General features: G+C 51.1%; 1 protein-coding gene across 5 annotated transcripts in view; it reads left to right on the top strand.

Annotated features, from left to right (window-relative positions):
- The first annotated feature begins 706 nt into the window (after window positions 1-706).
- Window positions 707-21,165, top strand: part of SHC4 (SHC adaptor protein 4) — a 34,477-nt gene continuing 14,018 nt past the window's right edge. For 3 of the 5 annotated variants that reach the window (XR_012765186.1, XM_075432062.1, XM_009940250.2), the window contains exons 1-4: window positions 707-2,054; window positions 11,725-11,795; window positions 18,816-18,879; window positions 19,769-19,888. Coding sequence is in view for 4 of the 5 variants with exons in the window: in XM_075432062.1 (XP_075288177.1) it covers window positions 1,251-2,054; window positions 11,725-11,795; window positions 18,816-18,879; window positions 19,769-19,888 (1,059 nt within the window). In the remaining variant the exon portion in view is untranslated. The remainder of the gene's footprint in view (window positions 2,055-11,724; window positions 11,796-18,815; window positions 18,880-19,768; window positions 19,889-21,165) is intronic. The other 2 variants (XM_075432063.1, XM_075432060.1) reach the window with 2 other exon arrangements.

The raw sequence follows: 21,165 nt of genomic DNA, 5'->3' as shown, positions 1-21,165 counted from the left end.
TGTGTTGAGCTCCCGTTCTCTGTCCAGGGCTGGAGAGAGAGCCAGGCCTGTAATTTCCCCCCCCATCACAGGCAGGACAGCGGGCAGCACGGCCTCACCTCATCCACCGGCCGCCGATTCCCAGCGCCGAAAGCGGGGAGAGAACCAGGCCAGCGCCGCCGGGATCGCGGGGAAAGGCAGCGAGCGAGCAGGCGGCCGCCAGCGGAGGGGACGGAGCCCGCTGTGCTGGTTCTCCCCCCCCGGGCGCTGCCCTCTCTCCCCCCACGCTGCCCGAGGCGTCGCAGCCCTTCGGGGACCCCAGGCCACTGGCGCAGAGGGCCCGGCGGTCTCCAGCGAGCAGAACAACCCCGGCTGGCTTCTGCCGCTTCCTGAGGCACCCGCGGCGGGGAGAGGGGCCTCCCCCGCGTGACTGGCGGCCGGAGCCGGGACAAGCCGGGCCTGCCCGGGGTGCGGGGGTCAGCCCGGGGGCACCGCAGCCCCGGTTCGGCCCGGGGGGGAGGCCGGGCCCTGCTGCAGAAAGGGGCTTTTCAGGGATTTTGGGCACCACCCTCCGGGTCCCGCCCGCGCCCCCTCTTCTCCCCTTCCCCCCCCGCCCCGCTCTCCGCGCGCTGAGGGCGCGTGAGCCGGCGGCGGGCGGTGATTGGCTGCGAGGCGCACCCCGGGGGCCGTCGGGCCGCGGCCGCCCGCCGAGCGCCATTCACGGCGCTGCCCGCCTGCACGCGCCGAGCCTCATTCACAAAAAAAAAACCAACCAAACAAAAAAAAACCCACTTCATTCATAAAAGCGGCGGCGGGGGCGCTGGGTCCCGGCTCCCCCGCGGCTCCCCGGGAAGAGGCGCAGGGACGTCCCGTTGTCTCTGGATTACGGCAGAGGGACTTCCCAGCAAGAACCGGCCGGACCGACGCCGAGAGCTGCCGGCGCCGCTCGGTATCCTGCGGAAAACACCGGGTCGGTGCCCGCCGGCGGGGCGGGACCTGGCCGCGCAGGGATGCTCTGCTGCTCTGGGGCAGCCGGCGGTGGGGATGCGGAGAGCCGGGCACCGCACGGGCTTCGTGCCGGTCTGAAAATAGGTCTGAGCCTGTAGCTCTCTTGCTCTGCTCTGTGTGGGATATGGTTGAGCTTTCGCTTCAGCCAGGACTCCGTGATTAACGGTGCTAGGACTGTGTGCCTTCAGAGCTAGGTGGGATTTAGTGCCTGGCTGGAGACGGGTTTGGATAGCGGCTCTTCGGCTGAAGCTGCTCTGCCACTGATGTGCTTTCCTGTATGCTGCTTTTATTACAGCTTACGAAATACCAGATGTCCATGCAGCTTTAAGCCTTGTCCATTGAGGGAAAAAAAAACCCTCGAGAGGGAGTCAGCAAAAATATCCAATAGGTTTCTGTTTTTCAAATTGTTTGACTTGCTTGATTTCCGTATAATTTATCTACAAGAGCCAATTTATGCAAGAGTATCCAGTTACAGAACTGCCAAGGCTATGAGAGAACGCAGCCAGCAGAGCCTCGGTGGACACGTCCTGTATGTAGGGTTATTCAGACATCCAGGAATGCTGCACAGGGCTAAGTACAGCCGATTCAGGAATGATTCGATAACATCCCTAGATGAAGGTACGCAAAATACGCCTTTAAACACCAAAGGTTCTTCCTCCTCTTCCCATTCTTCGACACCTAATTTGCTGACGGAAGATGTCTCCTTGGGGCCCCAGGACACCTGCACCACCCTGTGCGCGCTGATCCCCCGGATGGCTAACATTAAACTTGCCAACCCATCAAATTTGCCGGGGCTGAAGAGCTTCTGCCTGGGAACGAAAGAGGTGCCAAGAATTAAACTCACGGAGTGCGTTACCATCCCGAGCAGCCCAACCTCGCCGGAGATCAGCTGCCTGTCAGCCTCTTATCCACAGCCTGACCTGGACGAGCTGGCCCTAACCCCAAAGCTGGCAGGCGACTGTGCCGTGTGGGGAGCTGAGGAGGCCGCTCCTGTGGGCAGGCAGCACCAGAGCCTCACGCAGAGCGGTGAAAACGTGGGGGAGCCAGGAACGACCTACGGTGTGCGGGTGAGTACTGCTCACAGGGTTTCCATTCTCTGACAAGGCGAACCGTGCAGGTGGCTGGCTGCAGGGTGACCTCTATGTTCCCACTCCTGGAGCTGGTGCCCCAAACTACTGGCTTCTCCTGTATATTTCCTGTCTCCTGACATAAGTAGGACTGTGGTGTCGAACCGAGTGACTTGAAAGGACCGCAGCCACTCCCAGAGGTAGCACAACATCCATTTCCAAAAGGCTATCTTTAGACTCTCTGAGGAGTGCAGCTGAGCTGCAATTCAAACAGAGGTTGCTCTGGCTTGAAATGCGTGCTGGAGGGAGGAGGCGGCCTACAAAAAGGGCTTCCCATCCCTCGCAGAGCAGGAGGTCCCTGACACTAGGTGCACGCTGGCCCACGCTGCTGACGTGTTTGTCACGGAGGGCTGAGACTGCCGGACTGCCTGGAGCAGCTCTGCCTGTGCCTTCTGCCCTGGGAGGTGAGCGGGCAGGATGCAAAAGTCACCCTCCTCCTTTGATGGTATAGGGCTGCGTCTGGTTTTCTTGGTAATGATGATGTACAGAAAACCCTGTCTATTTCTTCAGAAGACACCCTAAAATAGCCTTTCTGGGTATTTTTCCCATTGTGGACTGGGGTTGGTGGGTGTTATCTTCTAATTAGCAGTCAGTGGCTGAGAGGCAATGATGCCTCCTGGGCCCGGTGCTTCTGCTCTCTCCACCCCTGCCACACCTGGGAGCTTTCTAATTTTCTTTTCCTCTCTGGACTTTATCTTTCTGTGGCCAGACCTCACCGTTTGGTAGCTGTTGCCTCCTCCTCTATGCTCTGAATTTCTGACCCTGCACATTTTAGTGCTTGCGCTTCATCTGTCAAAAGCGCTCCTGGGCAAAACCTGCCTGCTGCTCGCATGGAGCGAGCCAGTGCAGACCATGGGCAAATGGCAGAGAAAGCAGTCTAAACCTGCTTCAGAAATACTCATGTAATGGCTGGGCTGGCCAAGGGCTCCTGTAGCTCTCGTAGCCCTCGTGCCTGTCCCTGAGATGCAAGGGGAGACTGCAAGAGCAAGCTGTACAAGGGGTTATTAACCAGCATCTATTTCTCCCCGTAGGTTGCAGGCAGGGTGCTAAGAGTGAGTGAGTGAGTGTGTGTGAGTTCTCAGTCTGGTGTACAGGCGGTATCAAAATGTGCCAGAAGAAGAAAAAAGCCATAAGCCATGCAAAATTTGTCTTTCCCATGTGAAGTTTTGCAAGCAGAGAAGTCTAAAGAAAGGTGCAAGGCTAAGAAAAACCAATCGATCCCTTTCCAAAGGCAGCAGGAGGGCAGGCAAGTCAGAGGGGAGAGAGCAGCATGGGGAAATAGCCGTGTTCGCCTTTCCCCAGGCAGGAATGAGACGCCTGCCCGGTGTCCAGCAGCGGTGGCACAGCTGGTTCGATGGGACGTTGGCTGAAAGGTGGCGGTGTCCCAGCACAGCACCAGGTGCTGTGAGCGGAGCCGCAGGAGGCCCTGGGACATTCACCCGGGGTGCAGCAGGTGGAGGGAGGGGATGCACCGTTTCATGGTGGTAATATGTGTCCTTTCGTGTTTACTTTTCTTTAAATTCTGGTACTAATGTGAGCAGTTGAGGTTTTGACACCAGCAAGCTGCTAAAATAGATGAATGAGCATGTAGGGTGTGACTTACAGTGCCAGTGCAAGGGCCACCACAGCTCCAGGTGCCACGCTTTCGGCCAGCCCGCAGACAGGCCTGCACTGATGGATGACGTCGCGATGGATGGCGTCGCGATGCCCAGCGCCCGCTGCGCAGCGTCTGCCTTGTGTGCGGTGGCTGGAGCAGCACCCGGTGCAGCAGGGCTCGTGATTAAGGCTTTGAGGTACCGATAGAGATTCAGATACTGAAATGCTAATGCCAGAGGCGTGCTTAGAGAATGCAGTTTCTGGCACAGGGAGGAGACGCTGAAGCACAGGGGGAATTTGCTGGGTTTCTGTCATGGCCCAGGACCGAGAGCAGAGGCACCGAGGTGTCACCTGCCAGGGAGCACAGGAGCAAGAAAGGCACAAGAAAGAGCAGAAAAAGAGAAGGACTTGATGGAAAGGTCGTGCAAAGCGCGAAAGGGCTCGTCCTCTCCTGCTGCTCCCCAGGTTGTATTTCCAGTACGGTTTTCTGCCAGTCTTTCTGGAAGTCAGGATGTTTCCCGGGGAATATCTCTGAAGGGGGGTTGCTCGTTGGAGCCTCCAAACACAATGGAGAAATATTATTTCCCTGCATCTTTCGTGTGTCGTCCCACTACTGTTGCTCCCACAGCTGAGGGCCTGCAGGAGCCAGCCCCAGCAGAGCTGCAAGAGCATTGCTGATGTGCGTCAAAACCTGTCCTGGCCAAACTCTTGGTGTTTTATGCAACCAGCCCCTTTAATAACAAGCAAGTTAGTAAATAAGCAGCCTGCGGGTGTTGGGGCCTCACCATCAGAGCATGGGCTAGGACCTCATTTACCCAGGGACCAAGAGGCTTTGCCGGGAGCTGGCGATGAAGCTGCAGACGGGCTGGGAATCAGCGAGGGGCACAGGGCTGCAGCGCGGAGAGTGTGTGGCGCGGTGGGTTGGTCTTACCCGGAGGCAAAGCGGGGCTGTGCAGCCATGGGAGCTGCTCCCAGTCTTTGCCCCAGTCCTTACCCCCTTTCCCTGGCCCTCGCCCTCCCTCCTCTGGTGCAGGGAGACGCCCGTTGTCCCCACGCAGCTTCTGGCACCCCGTTAGGGTACGGGATTGCTGGGATCTCCCCAGAGACTATCTGAGAAGGAAAGTCAGGTCTATGTTACAGGGACTGCTGCTGCCGGGATCTTTGGGCTTAAAAACTCAATCGGAGTCTGAAGACCATTTGGCACTTAGGTGGAGAGAATCCACCGTTGTTCTAGAAAGGCAGTAATATGGTGAAGTAATGAAATGCTTTAGGGCAGAAGCTGTCCCCTGCGGTCTGGAGTGAGGCAGAAATTGTCTTTCTGGGGTTGGTTTAAGAAGAGGCGATGCTGGGACTCATCCCGTCTCCCTGGGAGGCAGCTGCGGCTGTGCATGGCTGGTGGTGACACGGCACCCATGTCGCGGCCGGGTGTCACTGGGGCTCCGGCAAGGAAGTCAAGAGCCGTTACAGCACCTATTCCCCGAGATGCTTGTGTGAATAACAGAGAGTCCAAATATTCGTAACTTAATAGGAGCCCAGGCAACTCTGATTCCCACACGGTGATCTCTCACTGTACCCAGTTTGCTGCAGGATTTACAAGATGGATATTTACCTTGTCCTTGCTCACGTTCTACCCATTAGGTGCCTTCCCATAACGCCGCCCATCTGGAGCTGAGTTTGTCTCTGTGCGGTGCCCAGAGCGGCTGCGGCACTCCTGTCTCCTGCTGGTGTTCGTTAGGGCCGTGACGAGCCTGAGAAATATGCCCAGAGGCACTTGCCATCCTTGCTCCTGCTCACCAGAGAGTGCCAGGGACATGGCTGCTTCTGTGCAGGAGGATGAGACCTGGCTCTCAGCGCTATCCCACACCAGTGGCCTCTCTGAGACCAGTGAGAACCAGCAGGATGGTGTTACTGGACCAACATGGAGTAAGGCTCTGTGGCTGAGCTTTAATCAATAATGCGTGCGTCTTTGAGAGATGATGTTCTGACTAGTAAATAAGTGTGCTGTTCAACTAAAATATGGAAGGGAAATGCTATAGCCAGATATTTTAAAGTATAATAATATTATAGTGAAATAATATGGTACAGGTTATTTGTAGAATCCTTTGTCATAAAGGATGGATATATTCGAGTTTTACTAGTATATATGTTGATCCTCTGCTAGCAGTTTGGCATATATATATATATATATTTAATCAGTTGCTAGTCTCTAGAGTAAAAGGAGCTTGACCACTGCTAATGGAGGAGTCCAGAACGATGTGAAGTGCATCCTGAAAGAGCGCATGTGTGCACCTGCGCAGTCCTTCTTTTGGCCATGGAGGGTGCGACCAGTCAGCCTGGGGGACCTGCTCCCTGTCTCTGTGTGGGAGAGTGGTGCAGGGCAGCCCCTTGCTGTTCCCCAGAAGCTGCCAGCACCTCTCCCCTGCCCAGGGCAGGGAAATAATTGAGGTGTTTCAACTGCGGCCACTTCCCTGGTGAACGGGACCCCAACACTGCACCCGGAGAGCTGCTCTGGCCTCGGCACCCTGCGTCGCCTGTTGTAAATAGCCAGCGACAGGCGTGTGCACAGCCGGGGCTCTTGCGGGAAGGAGATGGGCTCTGGTGGCTTCCGAGCCACAGCTGTGAGTCGTGAGCCGGGGCTCGGGGCTGTAGGGTGCTGGGGGGGTGCTTGCTCTGTTGGGCGCGGGGGGACGGGGTGTGTGGCAGCCCTCAGCACCCACCGGTGCACGCTCATCCCTCGGGGCTGTGCCTCTCCGCAGCCGGCACGGCCTCCAAGGCCTGGGCGTTTCTCTGGGTCGTGGCTTCTTAACAGAAACCTGCGTGCTTTTAGGCCGTTTGCTTTCCACAGCCGGGAGCACGGGGACAGGGCAGTTTTGAACCAATTCTATTGGAGCCATGGCCTCAGTACAGCGCTGCAGAAAGTGGTTTTTCAGCACAAAACTAAAAAGAAAAGGAAAGTGTCTGTGTGGCTGTACATTTACAGACTTTTCCCTAGGTTTTTCCTCCACATTTATTTAAAAATTGAAAACATGTGAATGAAAGGGTCAAATTTCCCAAGAAAATTTTCCATTTAGCAAAAGCCGTTCTTCATCACAAACAGCCACAGCTCTCTGCCCCGTAGGGAAGAGGCCATGGTCTGTGGGCAGGAAGAGTGGGACAGACCAAGGGCCTTTCTGTCTGTCCACACCGCTGCTACCAGGATGAGAGCAGGGCAAGCGCATGAGGCGATGTCCTCTGGCATCCGCCACCCCCAGAAAATAGCAGTGTAGGGGCTTAAGGTAGCACTGAACAACCACTAGTGGGTTTTTTGCGTGCTTAATGGTCTTTAATGGGCTTTTTTCTTCCATGAAGGCGTCCAGTCTGTTTTCCAGCCTGCTCTGCCCGGGTTTTGAGCTCTCTTGCAGGTGCCCCAGGGGTACCCATGCCTGTGGTGGAGTACGCCTGCAGCCGTGGGCTGCCTTTGCCTCTCCGCTCCCCTCAGCAGGGATGGGGGAGAGGCTCTGCCGGCTTCGCTCCCGGCTCTGGAAGGAGTTGGTGCTTGCTGGAGGAAGCCAGTGTGGTTCAGGCTGAGGAACGAGCCGGTCGAATCTCCTGCAGGGCGCAAACACGGGCCAAAGGTCTTCATTAGCAGCCTGACTGGTGGCTGCTGACGGTGTCATGCAGCCTGGTGAAATGTGGGCAGCCGAGCTGACCGGCTGGCCGGCAGCGTGGTGCAACCTGTGAGCTGGCAGGAGCGCAGTGCCGCTGCCAGGGTAGCTGTGGTGGTCTCTGCTTTCCAGGGGACAAGTGGCTTTTCAGCCTCAAAGCCGCCATAGGCAGCGTCTAAGGAAGAGCTGAGAAAACTTCCCCGCCAGAATGACAGTGACCCGTGCGTTGCTCCTGCCCCACAGCCCTGGCTGGCTCCCGGCGTTGTCTGTGGAGGGAGGCCAGTGCTTCACACTCCTGCCAGGGCAGAAGCGGGGGGATCCCAAATCAGCTGTTCCAACATGTGAGAACGTGTCCCCGAGCCTGGCAGCCAGCCACAGGGAGGGCAGCACCGCAGCTGTCACAGACAAAAGTCATTTTTCCTTGGTGTAAAAGGCAGAGGCCTGTCTCCTAACAACTCCGATGCCATCGTCCTGCGATGCACTGGTGGCTGCTGCTTGCTTCTGCCCAGTTTCCCTTCCCACCAGATCCATCAAAGCCGGCGGTGAGTTACTCAAGCAAATCAAAGCGAAACCCTCCGGCTGCTCTGCAGCCACCTGCCCTGCACAGCGGAGAGCTGTGCCCTCCCCGGGGGCAGCACCCACCCAGGGCAGCCCTTGCCCGCAAGCGAAGAGGGTGGTGGGAAGCTCAGAAATGGTTTTCCCCCCCACTTCAAAAGCGCCTTGATAAAGCAGTGCTGGGAAATGGTTGCAGGGGGTCAGCTCTGCACCGTGCTCAAGTGTGCACAGCACTGCTGCTTGTGGTGGGTTTCTGCCCAGGTGGCTGCGTTGTGTTTTGGGGGAATTTGAACCTAGTCTCACATATGTGTGGACAGAGGCTCTTTAGGGACAGCAGGTTACCTGACTGCCTCTGCGAGTAAATCCTCTCGCCTGGGTTCTTTGTTAGTTGGCCATGAGGTCTGTAGGAGCTGCTCTTGGCATTGCGCATGAATTAATGCCTGTTAACTAACAGGTAAAATTGCGAGGCTGCAGCTGTATTGTTTAATTAGGGGCTCCTTGCGCTGCTCCCTGTATCGCTCCTGTGGGTGAGTCGCTGGTGGTCATTCAAGCTGGAGCTGGAGCCACTATGTTACAGCAGGGAATGAAATGAGATGTGGGTCTGGATTACAGGGTGCCTGAAAAGCTTATTCAGACGAGCCCTGCCTAATGCCTTCATGTCTCCTCCCCTGCAGTCCCTCATCCTGTTTGCAGTCACTCTCCATCATCTCTTGTAAATAGATGTGAAAAGATGTGTGCTTCTTCAGTAACTGGCCTTCCCTCTCCCCCACCTCCCCGCCACCCCTGTGGTGCGGGGAAACTGCAGCCAGCCCCAGGGCACCCTCCAGATTCAAACACGGAGAGATGAAGCTGCCCCCGGTGCTGATGCTCTCCCTGGCCCTTTGCAGGGAGACGACGGAACAGTTTTGTGCACATCAGCTGCTGGAGGAGCTGTTCCCTTTCCAGCAGGGGCCAGTGAGTCCTCTATCCCTTCCCCTTCCCTTTCGCTATTGCTTGTCCTGGCAAGAGCTCTCCATCATGCTGCTGACAGATCAGTGGGTTCAGCGTCTGCTTTTATTGGCCATGGCAAGTCTTTAGCACTCAGCTTGTTTCAGTGTTGGCATTTTATTTTTCTATAGGTAGCAGAATTCTGCAGTTAGGTCTGTGCTTGTCGCCCTGGGCTGGTTACAGCACCCTTGTGCCTGGGTCCAGCTTCCCCTAGCAGCTCAGTGAAGCCGAGCCATGCTCCTCTTTGTGGGGCTTAGGAAGATGAACTCCCTTCCTTGGACACCACCTTTGAACCTTCGATATTGCTATTGCCATGTTGCAAAACCGCCGGGCAGACAGCTTGGGCTGGGGCGAGGGCTGTGTGCGGCTGGGGCTGCCTCTCCTGGGGCGCTGCGGGAGGGCACGCGTGGCTGCTGCCCTGCCGATGCTTTAGCTTAACCCTCCCTGCGACAGGAAAGCGGGAGCTGGCCTCCACCCGGCATCCCCAGACGAGCCCACTAGCTTTTTGCGGGCGCTGTTGTTTGGGGTGTGCAGGATGGGAGCAGGGGCACCACCCAAACTGGAGTCCAGGTGCAGGAGAAGTCTCTGAGGCAGGCTTGTCCCCTTGTCTCCTGCCTTCCCCTTGCTCTCGTATGCTGGTCGTGCTGCTCGTTGGACCACGCTGTAGAGGGGTTAATCTTTCCCTTGTTTGTTTCTTAATTATTTTTTCTTCCTTGGAGAGTGTCTTTTGTTTTCTTTAATAGGCTTCTGGTATCCCATTGTCCTTTATATGCTCCATGGCTTCTCCCCAGCTCTGTGACCCTGACTTCCTCTGCCCCAGTCCGGCAGCGTCCCCCTGCCCAGGGCTCTGCTGGTTCTCTGTACTGAGATGTGACGGTTCAGCCATTACTAGCTGTGCTGGTTTAGATAACCAATGGCAGCTAATGTGAATGAGGGACGCAGTGAGGTGCCATGTTAATGCACTTCCCTACTCAGGCTTTTAAAGAGAGAGAAAAAAAAAAAGATCTTTTGTGAATCATTGATAAGTTCAGCTTCACTCAGGGTCACTTATGCAAAAACCTAATATTGATTTTTCATCTTTGCTTAGAGTAGCTTCCCATGCATCTGTTCACGATGCAGTGGGGACTCACTTATCAGCATATGACTCACCTACTCCTCTAAATCTTTCTTTTTTCGAGGATAGAAGAGCCAACCAGCTCACAGGGTGCTTGACCTTATACCGTAGGATCAGAGGTCTCTACTGTGCTACAAGCTGAGGCTCTAGACATATTTTCCACGTTTGCTTTGTTCCTGTTAAGCAGGAATGCCTTTAACAAGTAAGATAGCTCTCAGAGTCCTTTACAAAGTCATTAAATGTTCATTAGGGAAGCAGTTCTGCTAACCCTTCAGATTCTTATTGATGTCCTTCCAGGGCTCTGACCTAATTCTGGAGTTCTCCCAAGGGTTACATTGCTATTTGGAATGAAACCAAAATAGGGATAATACAATTGTTGTGGAATCCCTGCTTGACTGCACACGAGTTCTCTTTTTAACACACACATTCATTTCTGAAAGTCTCCAAAGCTGAATCAGATACTTCAATCCATCCCCCTCTGAATGGCTCAGCAGAAGAATCGATTCGCAGGCAAAGCGCAGCAGAGGAGGTAAAGACAGTACTTTTCTCTGGACAGAGAGTGCTTCCTCTGTCCATTCAGAACAAGGGGACAGAGCATGCATGTCCCTCCCTGGGATTTCCAGGCTGTCTGCTGCACCCCAGAGGCTTCGCCTTTCTGCAGGAGAGGTCTGCGCCGGCAGGCTGTCGCTGCAGCCCGCGGGCACTGTGTGAGCACTGCAGGATGCCCCGGGAAGCCCTTTCCCCTCCAGGAGAATTCGTTGTGGAAGAGTGGATGCACACTGAGAGGCTCAGACCTATGCCAGCCTTGTGAAACGGAGATGTCGGGGTGCTTCAACAGCAGAGATGGATATCAACAGAAATGCTGAAAGAATTAGTAAGATCTGTTTTGGGAGAGGCAAACTCAGTGGATAGACTGAACCTTGCGCGTTTCATTGAGATGGAAATGTTCCATAGGTTTGTACATAACATCAAAGGAGTCTGTGGGCTGACATGCCATCATATTCTTGATGGTTCTGAAAATTAGTCCTATGCAAATCCCAGATGAGTGTAGAAAAAGCCCCCAGCTCTGCCCCATACAACAGAAGTGTGGGAGTCAGCCTCGAATTTAAAGGAGGTCAGTTTATAGTGCAGGCTTTTAAGAGCTGTTGCTATGAGCTGGAATTGCAGCTCTACCTCCTCCATCTTCTGCAGAGGTTATTTGTCATCAGACGTGCAGCAGCGTGGAGCCAGTGGTTTTCCTCATGCCTAGTAATGCCTCCCGCTGCTCCGAAGGGACGTTCAGCTCTTCTGCACGGAGGGTCTGCGTGCATCAGTCCCATGGGGCTTCCAGAGCCCCTCTGCTCCCAAGGAATTTCCCTCCAATGTTCACGTATAGGAATACACAGCTCAGTCCCACGGGCTAATCAGTGAGAATGTGCAGAACTGGAAAAAAGGAATGATTGGACTTTGTGTCCCCAAAGTGCTTTACCTTTTTTTTGTGCTATGTTTTTGAAGCCACTGGTATCTTTATTGCTCTTCTCTAAACTCTTCAGTAAAACAGGATCTATTTAGGAAGCAGCTTTAGGATAGCTGATTTGATTTTCCATTTAGACTGTGGTTCTGCATATACTTAGTGGACTGAAATCACAATTGCTTCCTTCTGTGATACTCCTGGTATCTGTGTGCTAGCTATTAACAAAGTCCTCCTTTCCCTCTGTCTCTCTGTTTCCCCTAGTACATGGGCTGTATCGAAGTGCTGCAGTCAATGAGGTCCCTGGACTTTGGCACGCGAACGCAAGTCACCAGGTAGGCGATATCACACTGAAATTCAGCCCAAGAATGAAAAGCCTGAGTGCTGATTTCTGTATAAAGCCAAGGGTGCCTGCCAAGCTCCGAGACAATTCTGAATAGGAGTTTGCATGTTTTGTTTTGTTTTTCCCAAGCGATGATTTGAATTATTTGGTCATCACAATAGACTGTTTGCATTGGAAAATGAATTGTTTCAGCCACAGACCCAATTTCCCTCGCAATTCTTGTTGTGGATGCAGAGAGCCTCCCCTTGCAGTCGCAGCATGGTGCAGACATCCCGAGCTGGCTGGGTACCGGCAGCAGCCAGGCGATGCCTGTGGGCTCAGCGCTGCCCGCACAGCTCAGCGCTGCCCGCACCGCTCGCCCGAGACGCAGGGTGAGTCTGCTGGTGCTGCCGTGGCTGCGGGCGGCCGCGGTGTCGAGCCTGGATGCTTGCAGGCCTCTCTGCCACGCTGCCTCACGCCTGATGCAGAAAGTGCCATCAGTCCCTCAGCCTGGCAAGGTCATCTAAGGAGTTTTTGTCGGGTGGGTGACATCGCTTGGCCCCGTCTGCACCAAGGCCAGGCTCAGCTGGAAGCGGAGTCACAAGGAAAACGTGTTGAAATACAGCCATTTCCAACTGTACTGCAGGCCAAGGTTGCCAGGCTCCAAATCGGGAAAAGATGAATGTTTCACTCTCAGAAACAACTGAATGTGGTTTAAACATGAAATACTTTGTGGTCTTTCGAAAAGCTTGCAACTTCTGTTGCAGATTGCTGCCTTTTGCTGGGCGTAGATTATTGACATATGCACCTGTGGGGTATTTTCAGGAACGGAAAAGCCTGGTTTTATTTTTAGCTTTACTCTTGCAGGTCTGTCAGTGCAGGAGTGTTTGAGTTTTCAATACAAACGCCCTGTTTCCAGCTCAGAATGCTGCGTGCTGCTGGGGTGCACTTGGCGGGCCAGCAGCCAGGGCTTGTGCTCCGCCGGACAGCCCCAACAGCCACTAGGCATCCCGGCACCTCTAAAGGCTTTTTGGAGGGGTGGGTGGGCACAGAGCATTTTGGCCCAGCCTTAGATATGTTCCCTCCTCCCTCAGCTATTTTTCTGGCATGGTTCATGCTGAGGATGCCAGGAGTGTGGTTGAGGCTTCCTGCGCCTGCCCAACTCTTCCTTCCTGCTGGCAGATGATTTACAGATGCTCTTTTGCTTCCTCAAGTGTTCATATCAAAGAAGCCCTGGAGAAAGGGAAGGAACACGAAGAGATAAGCGTTACGTTTCTACCTACTGACTCTCAGACTTACCAGCTGAAGAAACTGAAAAACTTGAGTCCTTAACTGCCTGTATACCACACTTGAAAGCTGCCCGATTTGTTTTATATTCAAAATCAGCGGTTCTTGACATTTACAATCAGCATAAGCAGGCACTCACCCAGTTCCTGCATGTGTATGTGAAGAAGTGCCTGAGATACAAATATACTTTCCTCAGCCTGGTCATTTACCCATCAGAAAGAGCCACTTAGCCCAAAGCAATCAGCCCAGCGCATTCAGACCCAGCCGCTGGATTCTTCAACAGCCTCGGCCAAAGGGCGAGGTTATCTCCCGCTTGCAAGTCACGCAGTGTATATGCTGCTACACTTACAAAGAGCGGAGATTTGGAGGGCTTGTCTGGAAAATAACGAATATGAATTTCTGTGTGATGAGGGCTTGCCAACTTAAATTTGGCCCAGATAGTAAGGTTTTGTTAACCAGAGCTGTGTGAAAACTTAACAATGGAAATATTTCCATCACCTAAAAAAAATGCCACTGCTGACCTTAACAGGCTCTTTTGTGCATGAGAAATTCAAAACTTGAACTGTTTGCAAACCAAATCTTGAAGTGCTGAGCTCATGCATGCAAACTTTAAAGTTTGATCGATTACAAGCTGACTGGAGCGAAGATAACATTGATTATTCCCCTATTGTTCTCCCGGGGGAGTAAGTTCATAGACGGCATGCACAATGCACCAACCAAGGGGTTACTGGAAATGATCCCATTTGAATCATCTCCATTATTCGTACTGGGGGTAAAAAATACTTTTACTCCGATGGCATTTCACTAAACAAAGAGGCATCTTCTGGTTTAAAGTGATGGAGAAAGGATCTCTAATTACGTCTGTTCCCTGCCTTGCTTTATCTATATTTGCACTCTTAGTCTCCTGATCCCTAAAATTAAAGATATTAATTACCTGCTTCACATGACTGTTGGAAAGATCAACAAACTCGTGTTTGTCAAAGTGCCATGAGGAGTCAAAAGAGATGAGCGTGGAGGGTTTGTTTTCTAGTTTCTTGCTGGACTTGTTTTCAGTTGCTTAGCAGGCACAGGGCCGGCGAAGGCAGAAAGTGGCCCCTCCAAACGCTATGAGTGACCGTCGGGTGCAGAGATGCCATGTGGCCATCAGGCTGAATGACCGCAGCATGGCAAGGGAAGGGCCAGGCACTGAGGTGCTCTCAGCCCTCGGCAGCGGTGCAGGGAGGAGCTTGGCAGAGATTTCACTGCAGCAGTTTTCCAGCTCTCTGCTGTTGCCCGCCTGCAACCCAGTGCACCCACTCTCAGGGCATCCCTCCCATTTTGCAGAAGTTCGTGATCCCAGACTCCACGTAGATGACAAGAGTAACGCCAAGAACTAACAATAAAGGGAACAAGTTCCTCTGCTTGAGAGGCTTTGTATTTTTTGAATGGTCACCCATAAATGTGCTGTGCTCTCTGTTCTCAGTACAAGAGTGTTCAGGCTGTTGCCCTTGTGCAGTGGCAGGTCTTGCCTTTGCTGGACCCTGACATGTGCTTTCCTTGTCCAACCCTTCAGCTTTTTTCTTCTGACACATCTCCCACTTCTGTTAAATCAAGCTTATTATTAGTCATTATATTTGGGCATTTATGGGAAAAGGTATTCTGTATCTCAGATCGGGGCATTAACTTGCAAACTTGAAAATGGTCAGGCAGCGAAGGGCGAAGGGCATCTGAAACGTGCTGCTGGGGAGGGCTGGTGGAAGAAGGCTGACTTTGTTTGGAAGATTAATTTCAACTTTGTTGAGACACACAATCCCTTTCTGTTAGATAGCGTAGGCAGAGCCCTAGATGCTTAAAAGCAAATCTTCAACAGCATGCTTACTCGCTTACATCAGCCCATCTCTCATCTTTTACTCTCATTTGGGGGAACAATAAACAAAGCGGCTCACTGTTGGGGCCAGCGTGGTGCTCTCCCACACGCTTGGAGAGCAGGGTCTGCCACAGGCTTCGCTCCAGAGGTGCAGACCCAGAGAAAACCTGTAGACCGTACAGCTGAGCTGATCTAAAGGCTTATGGACACCAAAAATGGGGCTGTCCTTGTCACTGCCTCCTGCCTCAGCGCCTGCCGAGCCCTCGCCAAGTGGCTGCAGCCCGGCTGGGTGGCTGGCTGTTAACCCAGCGGGCAGAGGGAGCGGAGCCCTGCGGGGCTGCACCAGGCTCTTTGGGGAGCAATGAAAAATTCCCTGTGCCACCAGTTCCCACAGCACTCAGCCGCATAGGGATTGTGCCACTGTCCCAGTTCGGTGCGTCCCAGCCCAGAAAGTGGGGAGCTGCCTACAGCGGTGTGCTTAGGAGCCTCAGTGTCCCAGCCGAAGAGGAATGGTGCTGCTTCCCCATCCCCATCCCACCTCCCAGATCCCACAGAGGTGCCCCCAGGGAACTGTGCCAGCCTTGATCCTCGCTGAGCTGGTGCCCAGCAGAATGACCCCTGGGAAACTCCCCCTGCAATGGATGGGCATCTGCTGGGGTCAGGAGCAGGACCTCTGCCTCTGTGGTAGGTCTGCTGCTGGAGACAGCCCACGGGACCAGAGTGCTTCAGAGCAGTACTTTTCAGGATGGCGAGAAGAGCTGACCCACATCTCTTCCATTCACAATGAAAAGTGAAAACTGTGTTGATGAAACAGTGACCACTTTATGTAATCGTGTGGGCACTGCAGGACCAACAGACAGTGACTCCATTTCAAATCACAGAAGAAGCCTAAGGAGTTGAGGAGCAAGATTTTCTTTGCCTTAAACTACAAGAATAATTTAAATTCCTCACAGCTCTTCCGATTTCATTCTTTGGCTCCCAGGATTGAGAAGAGCTGCTGCAAAGTGGAGTTATCTCATTCAGGGTGATTTAAAAGAAAAAAAGAAAACAAACCCAAAGTGTTTTGCTTTGGGATGAATGACAAGGAGGAGACAAAGAAAAAGCAGCAACATGACTGGAATAACAAGGCCATATTTTGTGCTACTGCCTCAGATTTGGAAGATTTCAAACAGACAAGCGAATGCCAGAGCCCATAAGGTTGGACAAGCCGATTAACCGCGCAGCCTATGCACAGGTGTATGCCATCCAGCAGGTCTAAAAGCAGAGACAAAAAACAGAGCAAGTGGTTGAAAATGAATGGCTGTAAGTATGAATTAATAACAGATTTCCGGGAGGAAAACACAGATACTGTAGATCCTATTTCAGGTTATCCAGAGTTTCTTTTCTTTCTGGTGTACAGTGCAGTTTCTAGTTCAGGTCCCCTTGCCCCGTGGAAATGACCGAAGGTTGGAAGTGTTCCATCATCGTGGCAAGGTGTTACCAAACTGCTGCTTTTCACATCTTTGAAATAATATTAGAGAAGGCTTGTTAGATCATCTGGAAAACCACCCAGAGATATGCAGCAGGAAACCTTTGTGAGAAGATGATTTCCCCTACCAAAGAGAAGTAATAGAAACTATGAAGTAGAAATTATTTACCTACTTCTTGGTTCCCATTTGCTGGACAAGTACTTCAGAGTGTGGTGAAGTGGGCAGTGACCGCACTGGCTTGTGCAATAACGAGGTCCATGGCTGGCAGTGTTGCCTATGACTCCTTATTCCACATGGGCTGCCTGAAGTGCGTGAGAACTCATTTGTCATCAAAACAACTTCCCTGTTTTCCCAATTTGTTCTGTATCTGGTTTTCTTTCTAGGTAGAGCTAGACTTGAAGGCTCCAGGTAGCCTTAATGTCTTGGCTCTGATTTTAATTTCCTTTAATATTGAATGAGAAGATGACCTCTCATTTTCCAAGCTGATTATTGGAATCTGCAAGATTGTCCTGTAGGATGCCTTTTGCATTTATTTTTTTTTTAATTCTGGCCTTTCTACTTGTAACACCTAAATAAAACAGGAGCTAAACAAGAAGGATATCAGGAATTAATTTCAAAAGCATATTTTCAGCTGTGCAGGAGGAAGTGCTTTGCTTTGAAAGGCTAAAAAAAGGCAGGATTTAAAAGGCTGTGCTTCTGAGTGTTTCCGACCCATCTTGTGTAGCCCACGATGAGGCTCCTCTTCTTCCCTGCTGCTTTCACTCAGAACATATTAATTACATTTTTATTATTTTGCCATGGGTGAGGTCTCCACTCATTTTTCAGTCTTCAGGCTGAATTTCTTAGGACATTCTCTGACAGGAATACTCGGTGTAGCATCACTGATCTTCAGCGCTTTAAGTACATAGCCCACCAGCGTAGCAACATCCATGGGGCACTGAGCAGATGGCGGCAGCGATGCTGTGGTTCACCGGCGCTGTGCTGGCTTTACTTGTGGTCTGATCTGCTCCCTGGGCATGATGCAGGGTCCTGGGGGGACCACGCTCCTCACCAGGGCACCCCTGCTTCATGGGACATACCTGGCTGGAGCCTCTTGCTGTTGTGTGGTCCCCGGATACTTTTTAGCCTTTCTGAATGAAAATGTTCTCAGGAAATGAAGCCCAGTGGTGTGTTCCTCCCCCACACACGCCAGGATCTGGAAACAGGCAAACTTTCCTAACTAGCTCGTTTCCTAATTGTCTCTTTGGATAATAATCCAATAACATAAACAAATAAGTAAAAAAACTAATTCCTTTCCCCTTAAGAACAATACAAAATCCCAACCCTTGAAAGCCCAAATCTGAACTCAGCCACGAGAGAAAGGCTGAGGCTACAGCCTCAAAATCAAATCACCCCAGTATGGGAACCGAAGCTGGGAGGGTAACCAGGGGATGGCAGCGCAGCTCGCCCCGGCAGCCCCGCGACAGAGGTCAGGGGCTGTGCGTCAGACCTGGATGTCCAGGCAAGGGTAAGGAAGCATGCTAAGCACCTCCCAGGCCAGTAAGTCACCATTTTTCCATTGACTTCAAACCAGTAAATGTCAGTCAGGGAAAGCCTGTGACTGCCAGCAAGAGGGTTTGCTCCACTGTATGTCCAAACCAGTCACTTCCTGGAGTATGTATCAGAATTTTCTTTGTTCAAGTGTGGAAAGTAGGCACAGCACGCCACTATGTTGTGATAAGTGTGTGATTCAGCTGTCTTCAATACAGAGCAGTAACCGCTGGGAGTGCTTTATGCCTTACCCTTCTGCTCCCCTAACTGAGAGGTGCCTGTAGAGAATAGTGGGTGGCTGGAAAGGATGTCTAGTTTGGGAAATACCTGCCAGAGATGGAAAGGTAGGAAGTGAACCTCAGATTTGAATAAAGAGCAGGAGAAGCTGATTACACATCCTTTTTCTCCCTCCAGTTTTTTTTTTTTTTTTTTTTTTTTAAAAAAGAGAAACCCCAAACACCACAAAGGCAATCGGGGCACCCAGCTGGGCTCACTCAGTGCACCCCTGCTGCTCTAAATGAGAAGGATTAAGGCAGGGAGAATCCCCTCTCTGCCACGAAAGAGACTTATCAACCATATTGAGAAAAAGGATTTGAGTTTCTCATGGTTTGTTGATGTTTTTTTTTAAAAAACAAATTTTCATTAGGTGAAACTAATGTGTTTTATGAAGAAAAAGAATCAACCCAAACCAGGCTGCTGAATCATTGTATTTTGTTAAATAGGTGGGGTTTTTTTTAACAGTGGGAGGAAAGAAGAAAGAGAAACAACTGTGAAAGACCTTCCAGAAGATTTAAGTGTTTATAAGTGGGACAATAACAATAAATTGTAGAGTTGCTGGCCCTGTTACAGATGATGCATGTGAAATGATCCAACAGTTTGTGCTGTATTTTTCTGTTTGCAGGGAAGCAATAAGCCGACTGTGTGAAGCTGTATTAGGTACAAATGGAGCTATAAAAAAGCGGAAGGTAAATGCTGTTTTAGCTGAACGATTAATTTTCTATATCTGCTTTTGATAAGCTGGATACATGATTCCCTAACAGGCTTTGGTCCATGCTGGACTTTGTGCACATTAATCCATCTGCACTCGGTATAACACGAAAGCGCTTGTAGCAGGATGTTTAGCCTGCTTGGTTTGGGGCCAAGGCCATGCCCTACCTTATTTTCTTTATGATTAATGCTTTGCCCAGAGTTCCTGCTCTTACCAGCCTTTGCAGTGCTCAGTGCTTTACAAGTTTTCTGGCTGGTAAAATGTCAGGGATGTTTTTTTGATTGCAAAAGGGAGCTCATTCACTGGAGGATCACCCGATTGTTATTTATACATATAAAAAATTAAACACAACTAAAATGGCAGTGTTTAATGGGCTGATTACTTATTAAATAACTGGGTTGCAGTGAGGGGCAACGTCAGAAGCTGCTGCTGGGTTGTGTCCGGTGGAAGTTACTGATTGCCTTGTGTAACTGGGGGGCTCAGGAGGAATGAACATACTCCTGAAAAATGAATAGATGAGAGACTTTTTTCTTGATTTACTAAGAAACGCTTCATCCCCAGGACATGAAGAAGAGTTCAACAGGAGAATTACACATTCTGAATTACTGAGCCAGCTATAACGTTTAACTCACTGGGATTTTGTTTCTTTGAAACTTTTTTCCCCATTATTGCCATAAAACCCATGCATACAAGTATTGTATTCAAAGCTGATATTTGTTAAAAGATCTCTTTGCATTTGATCAAGCCATTATCCTTGCTCCATTGAAATTCTCAATAAGATATCATAAAATCTACTTGACTTTGATATGTTTCTGCCCCTTACAGATTCAGCTGACAGCCTCTTTCTTTTGTTTCTTTGTTCAAAGCCTCCAGTGAAGTTGCTGTCTTCTGTACTTGGCAAAAGTAACCTTCAGTTTTCTGGCATGAATATAAAGCTGACCATTTCAACAAGCAGCCTCACTTTAATTAATGTTGACACGCAGCAGGTAGGATACATAGAAATCAATGTCCTTTTCTCCATGCTACTGTATTCTCCTTCTTTCGTGGCTTCTGAAAGAAGGGCTGGGCACTTCAAAGGGAAACCAGCACTCTTTAGTCTTCTTGTGCATGCCTGGTAAAGCTGAATTACATGATGTCTCTGAACTGAAAAATGAGAGCACTTTGGATGAATTGGATGCACGGCACATGCCCTTCTTGTTTATGATGGTGTCTTCCATGGAAGGGATCCTTAAACACTTGGCAAACTGTTACTCTGTGTGTGTCTCTGCCTATACAGTGCCTAATAAACAAGGCACTAGTCCTGACTGGAGTTTCTGACAAGTCCTAGAGAAAAAAAATGGATATAAATAATGAGTCAGAGCTTGGCTTTGTTGTCATTCAAAGCTATTTTACAGCTGGTAAATATATGTGCATAATCAGCTATACTATGCAAAGTCTCTGGGCTTCATCGAGACGTGTTCCTGAGAGCTTGAAACTGGGGTGTGCCTCCCTTCTTGGCAGATGTGATGAGGAGCTTTGTGCTGCCCACCTAATTCCTCCATTAGCTGTTGGCTTCAGCTCCCAGCACGATCTCGCCCGGGGCCAGCAGCGGGTTTCGCTCCAGGCTGGAGCAGGGGACCATCAGGGAGGTAGTTTTGGCTCGCTGGCTCTGAGGAATCACTACACTGAGCTGATGCCGTGCTGAGCATCAAGCAGCTCTCAGGAAGTTTGCCAGCAGCACAGAGGTCTCCTGTCCCTTGGACCCCTGTGCTAGCAGGAATAAGGGTTCATGTCACCAGGTTTCCCTTCCTTTCAGGTACAGCAACAAAGGGCTTCCCTTTGGGGTGAAGGGTGATACTCTGGGAGTTGGCAGCTAAGGTACGGCCCTTTTAACCTAAAGGTTAAAGGTTTAAGACTAAAAGCCAGCTGGACAGATCTCCTTCCAAATGCACTGATGTGCCAACGTTGCTGCACACATGGGCATGCAGGGCACTGTCTTGAAAGTCTCTCTAGGTCTTTCATTACTAGACCTTTGCAAATGGAAAACTCTATTTTATTCTATTCTTGTGCTGCCACCATCTTTCATTGTGTTCACACCTGCATAATCTGTTGCACTTGATTTTATAATAAGGAACAATTTGTCTCCAGAGATGAGGTAGTGTTTGAAACCAAGAAAAGTTGGTGCTTGGTCTGGCCAGTGAAATTTCTGCCAGGTAACAGTTTGGTGCTTGTGGTGAGAGGGAATATGATCAGAGTATCAGTGGGGCCTGTTTGTAAAAACACC

Source organism: Opisthocomus hoazin, chromosome 10 (assembly GCF_030867145.1).
Source record: "Opisthocomus hoazin isolate bOpiHoa1 chromosome 10, bOpiHoa1.hap1, whole genome shotgun sequence".
NCBI lineage: Eukaryota > Metazoa > Chordata > Aves > Opisthocomiformes > Opisthocomidae > Opisthocomus > Opisthocomus hoazin.
The sequence above is the reverse complement of the archived record's forward strand: the minus strand, read 5'-3'. Positions and strand labels throughout refer to the sequence as shown.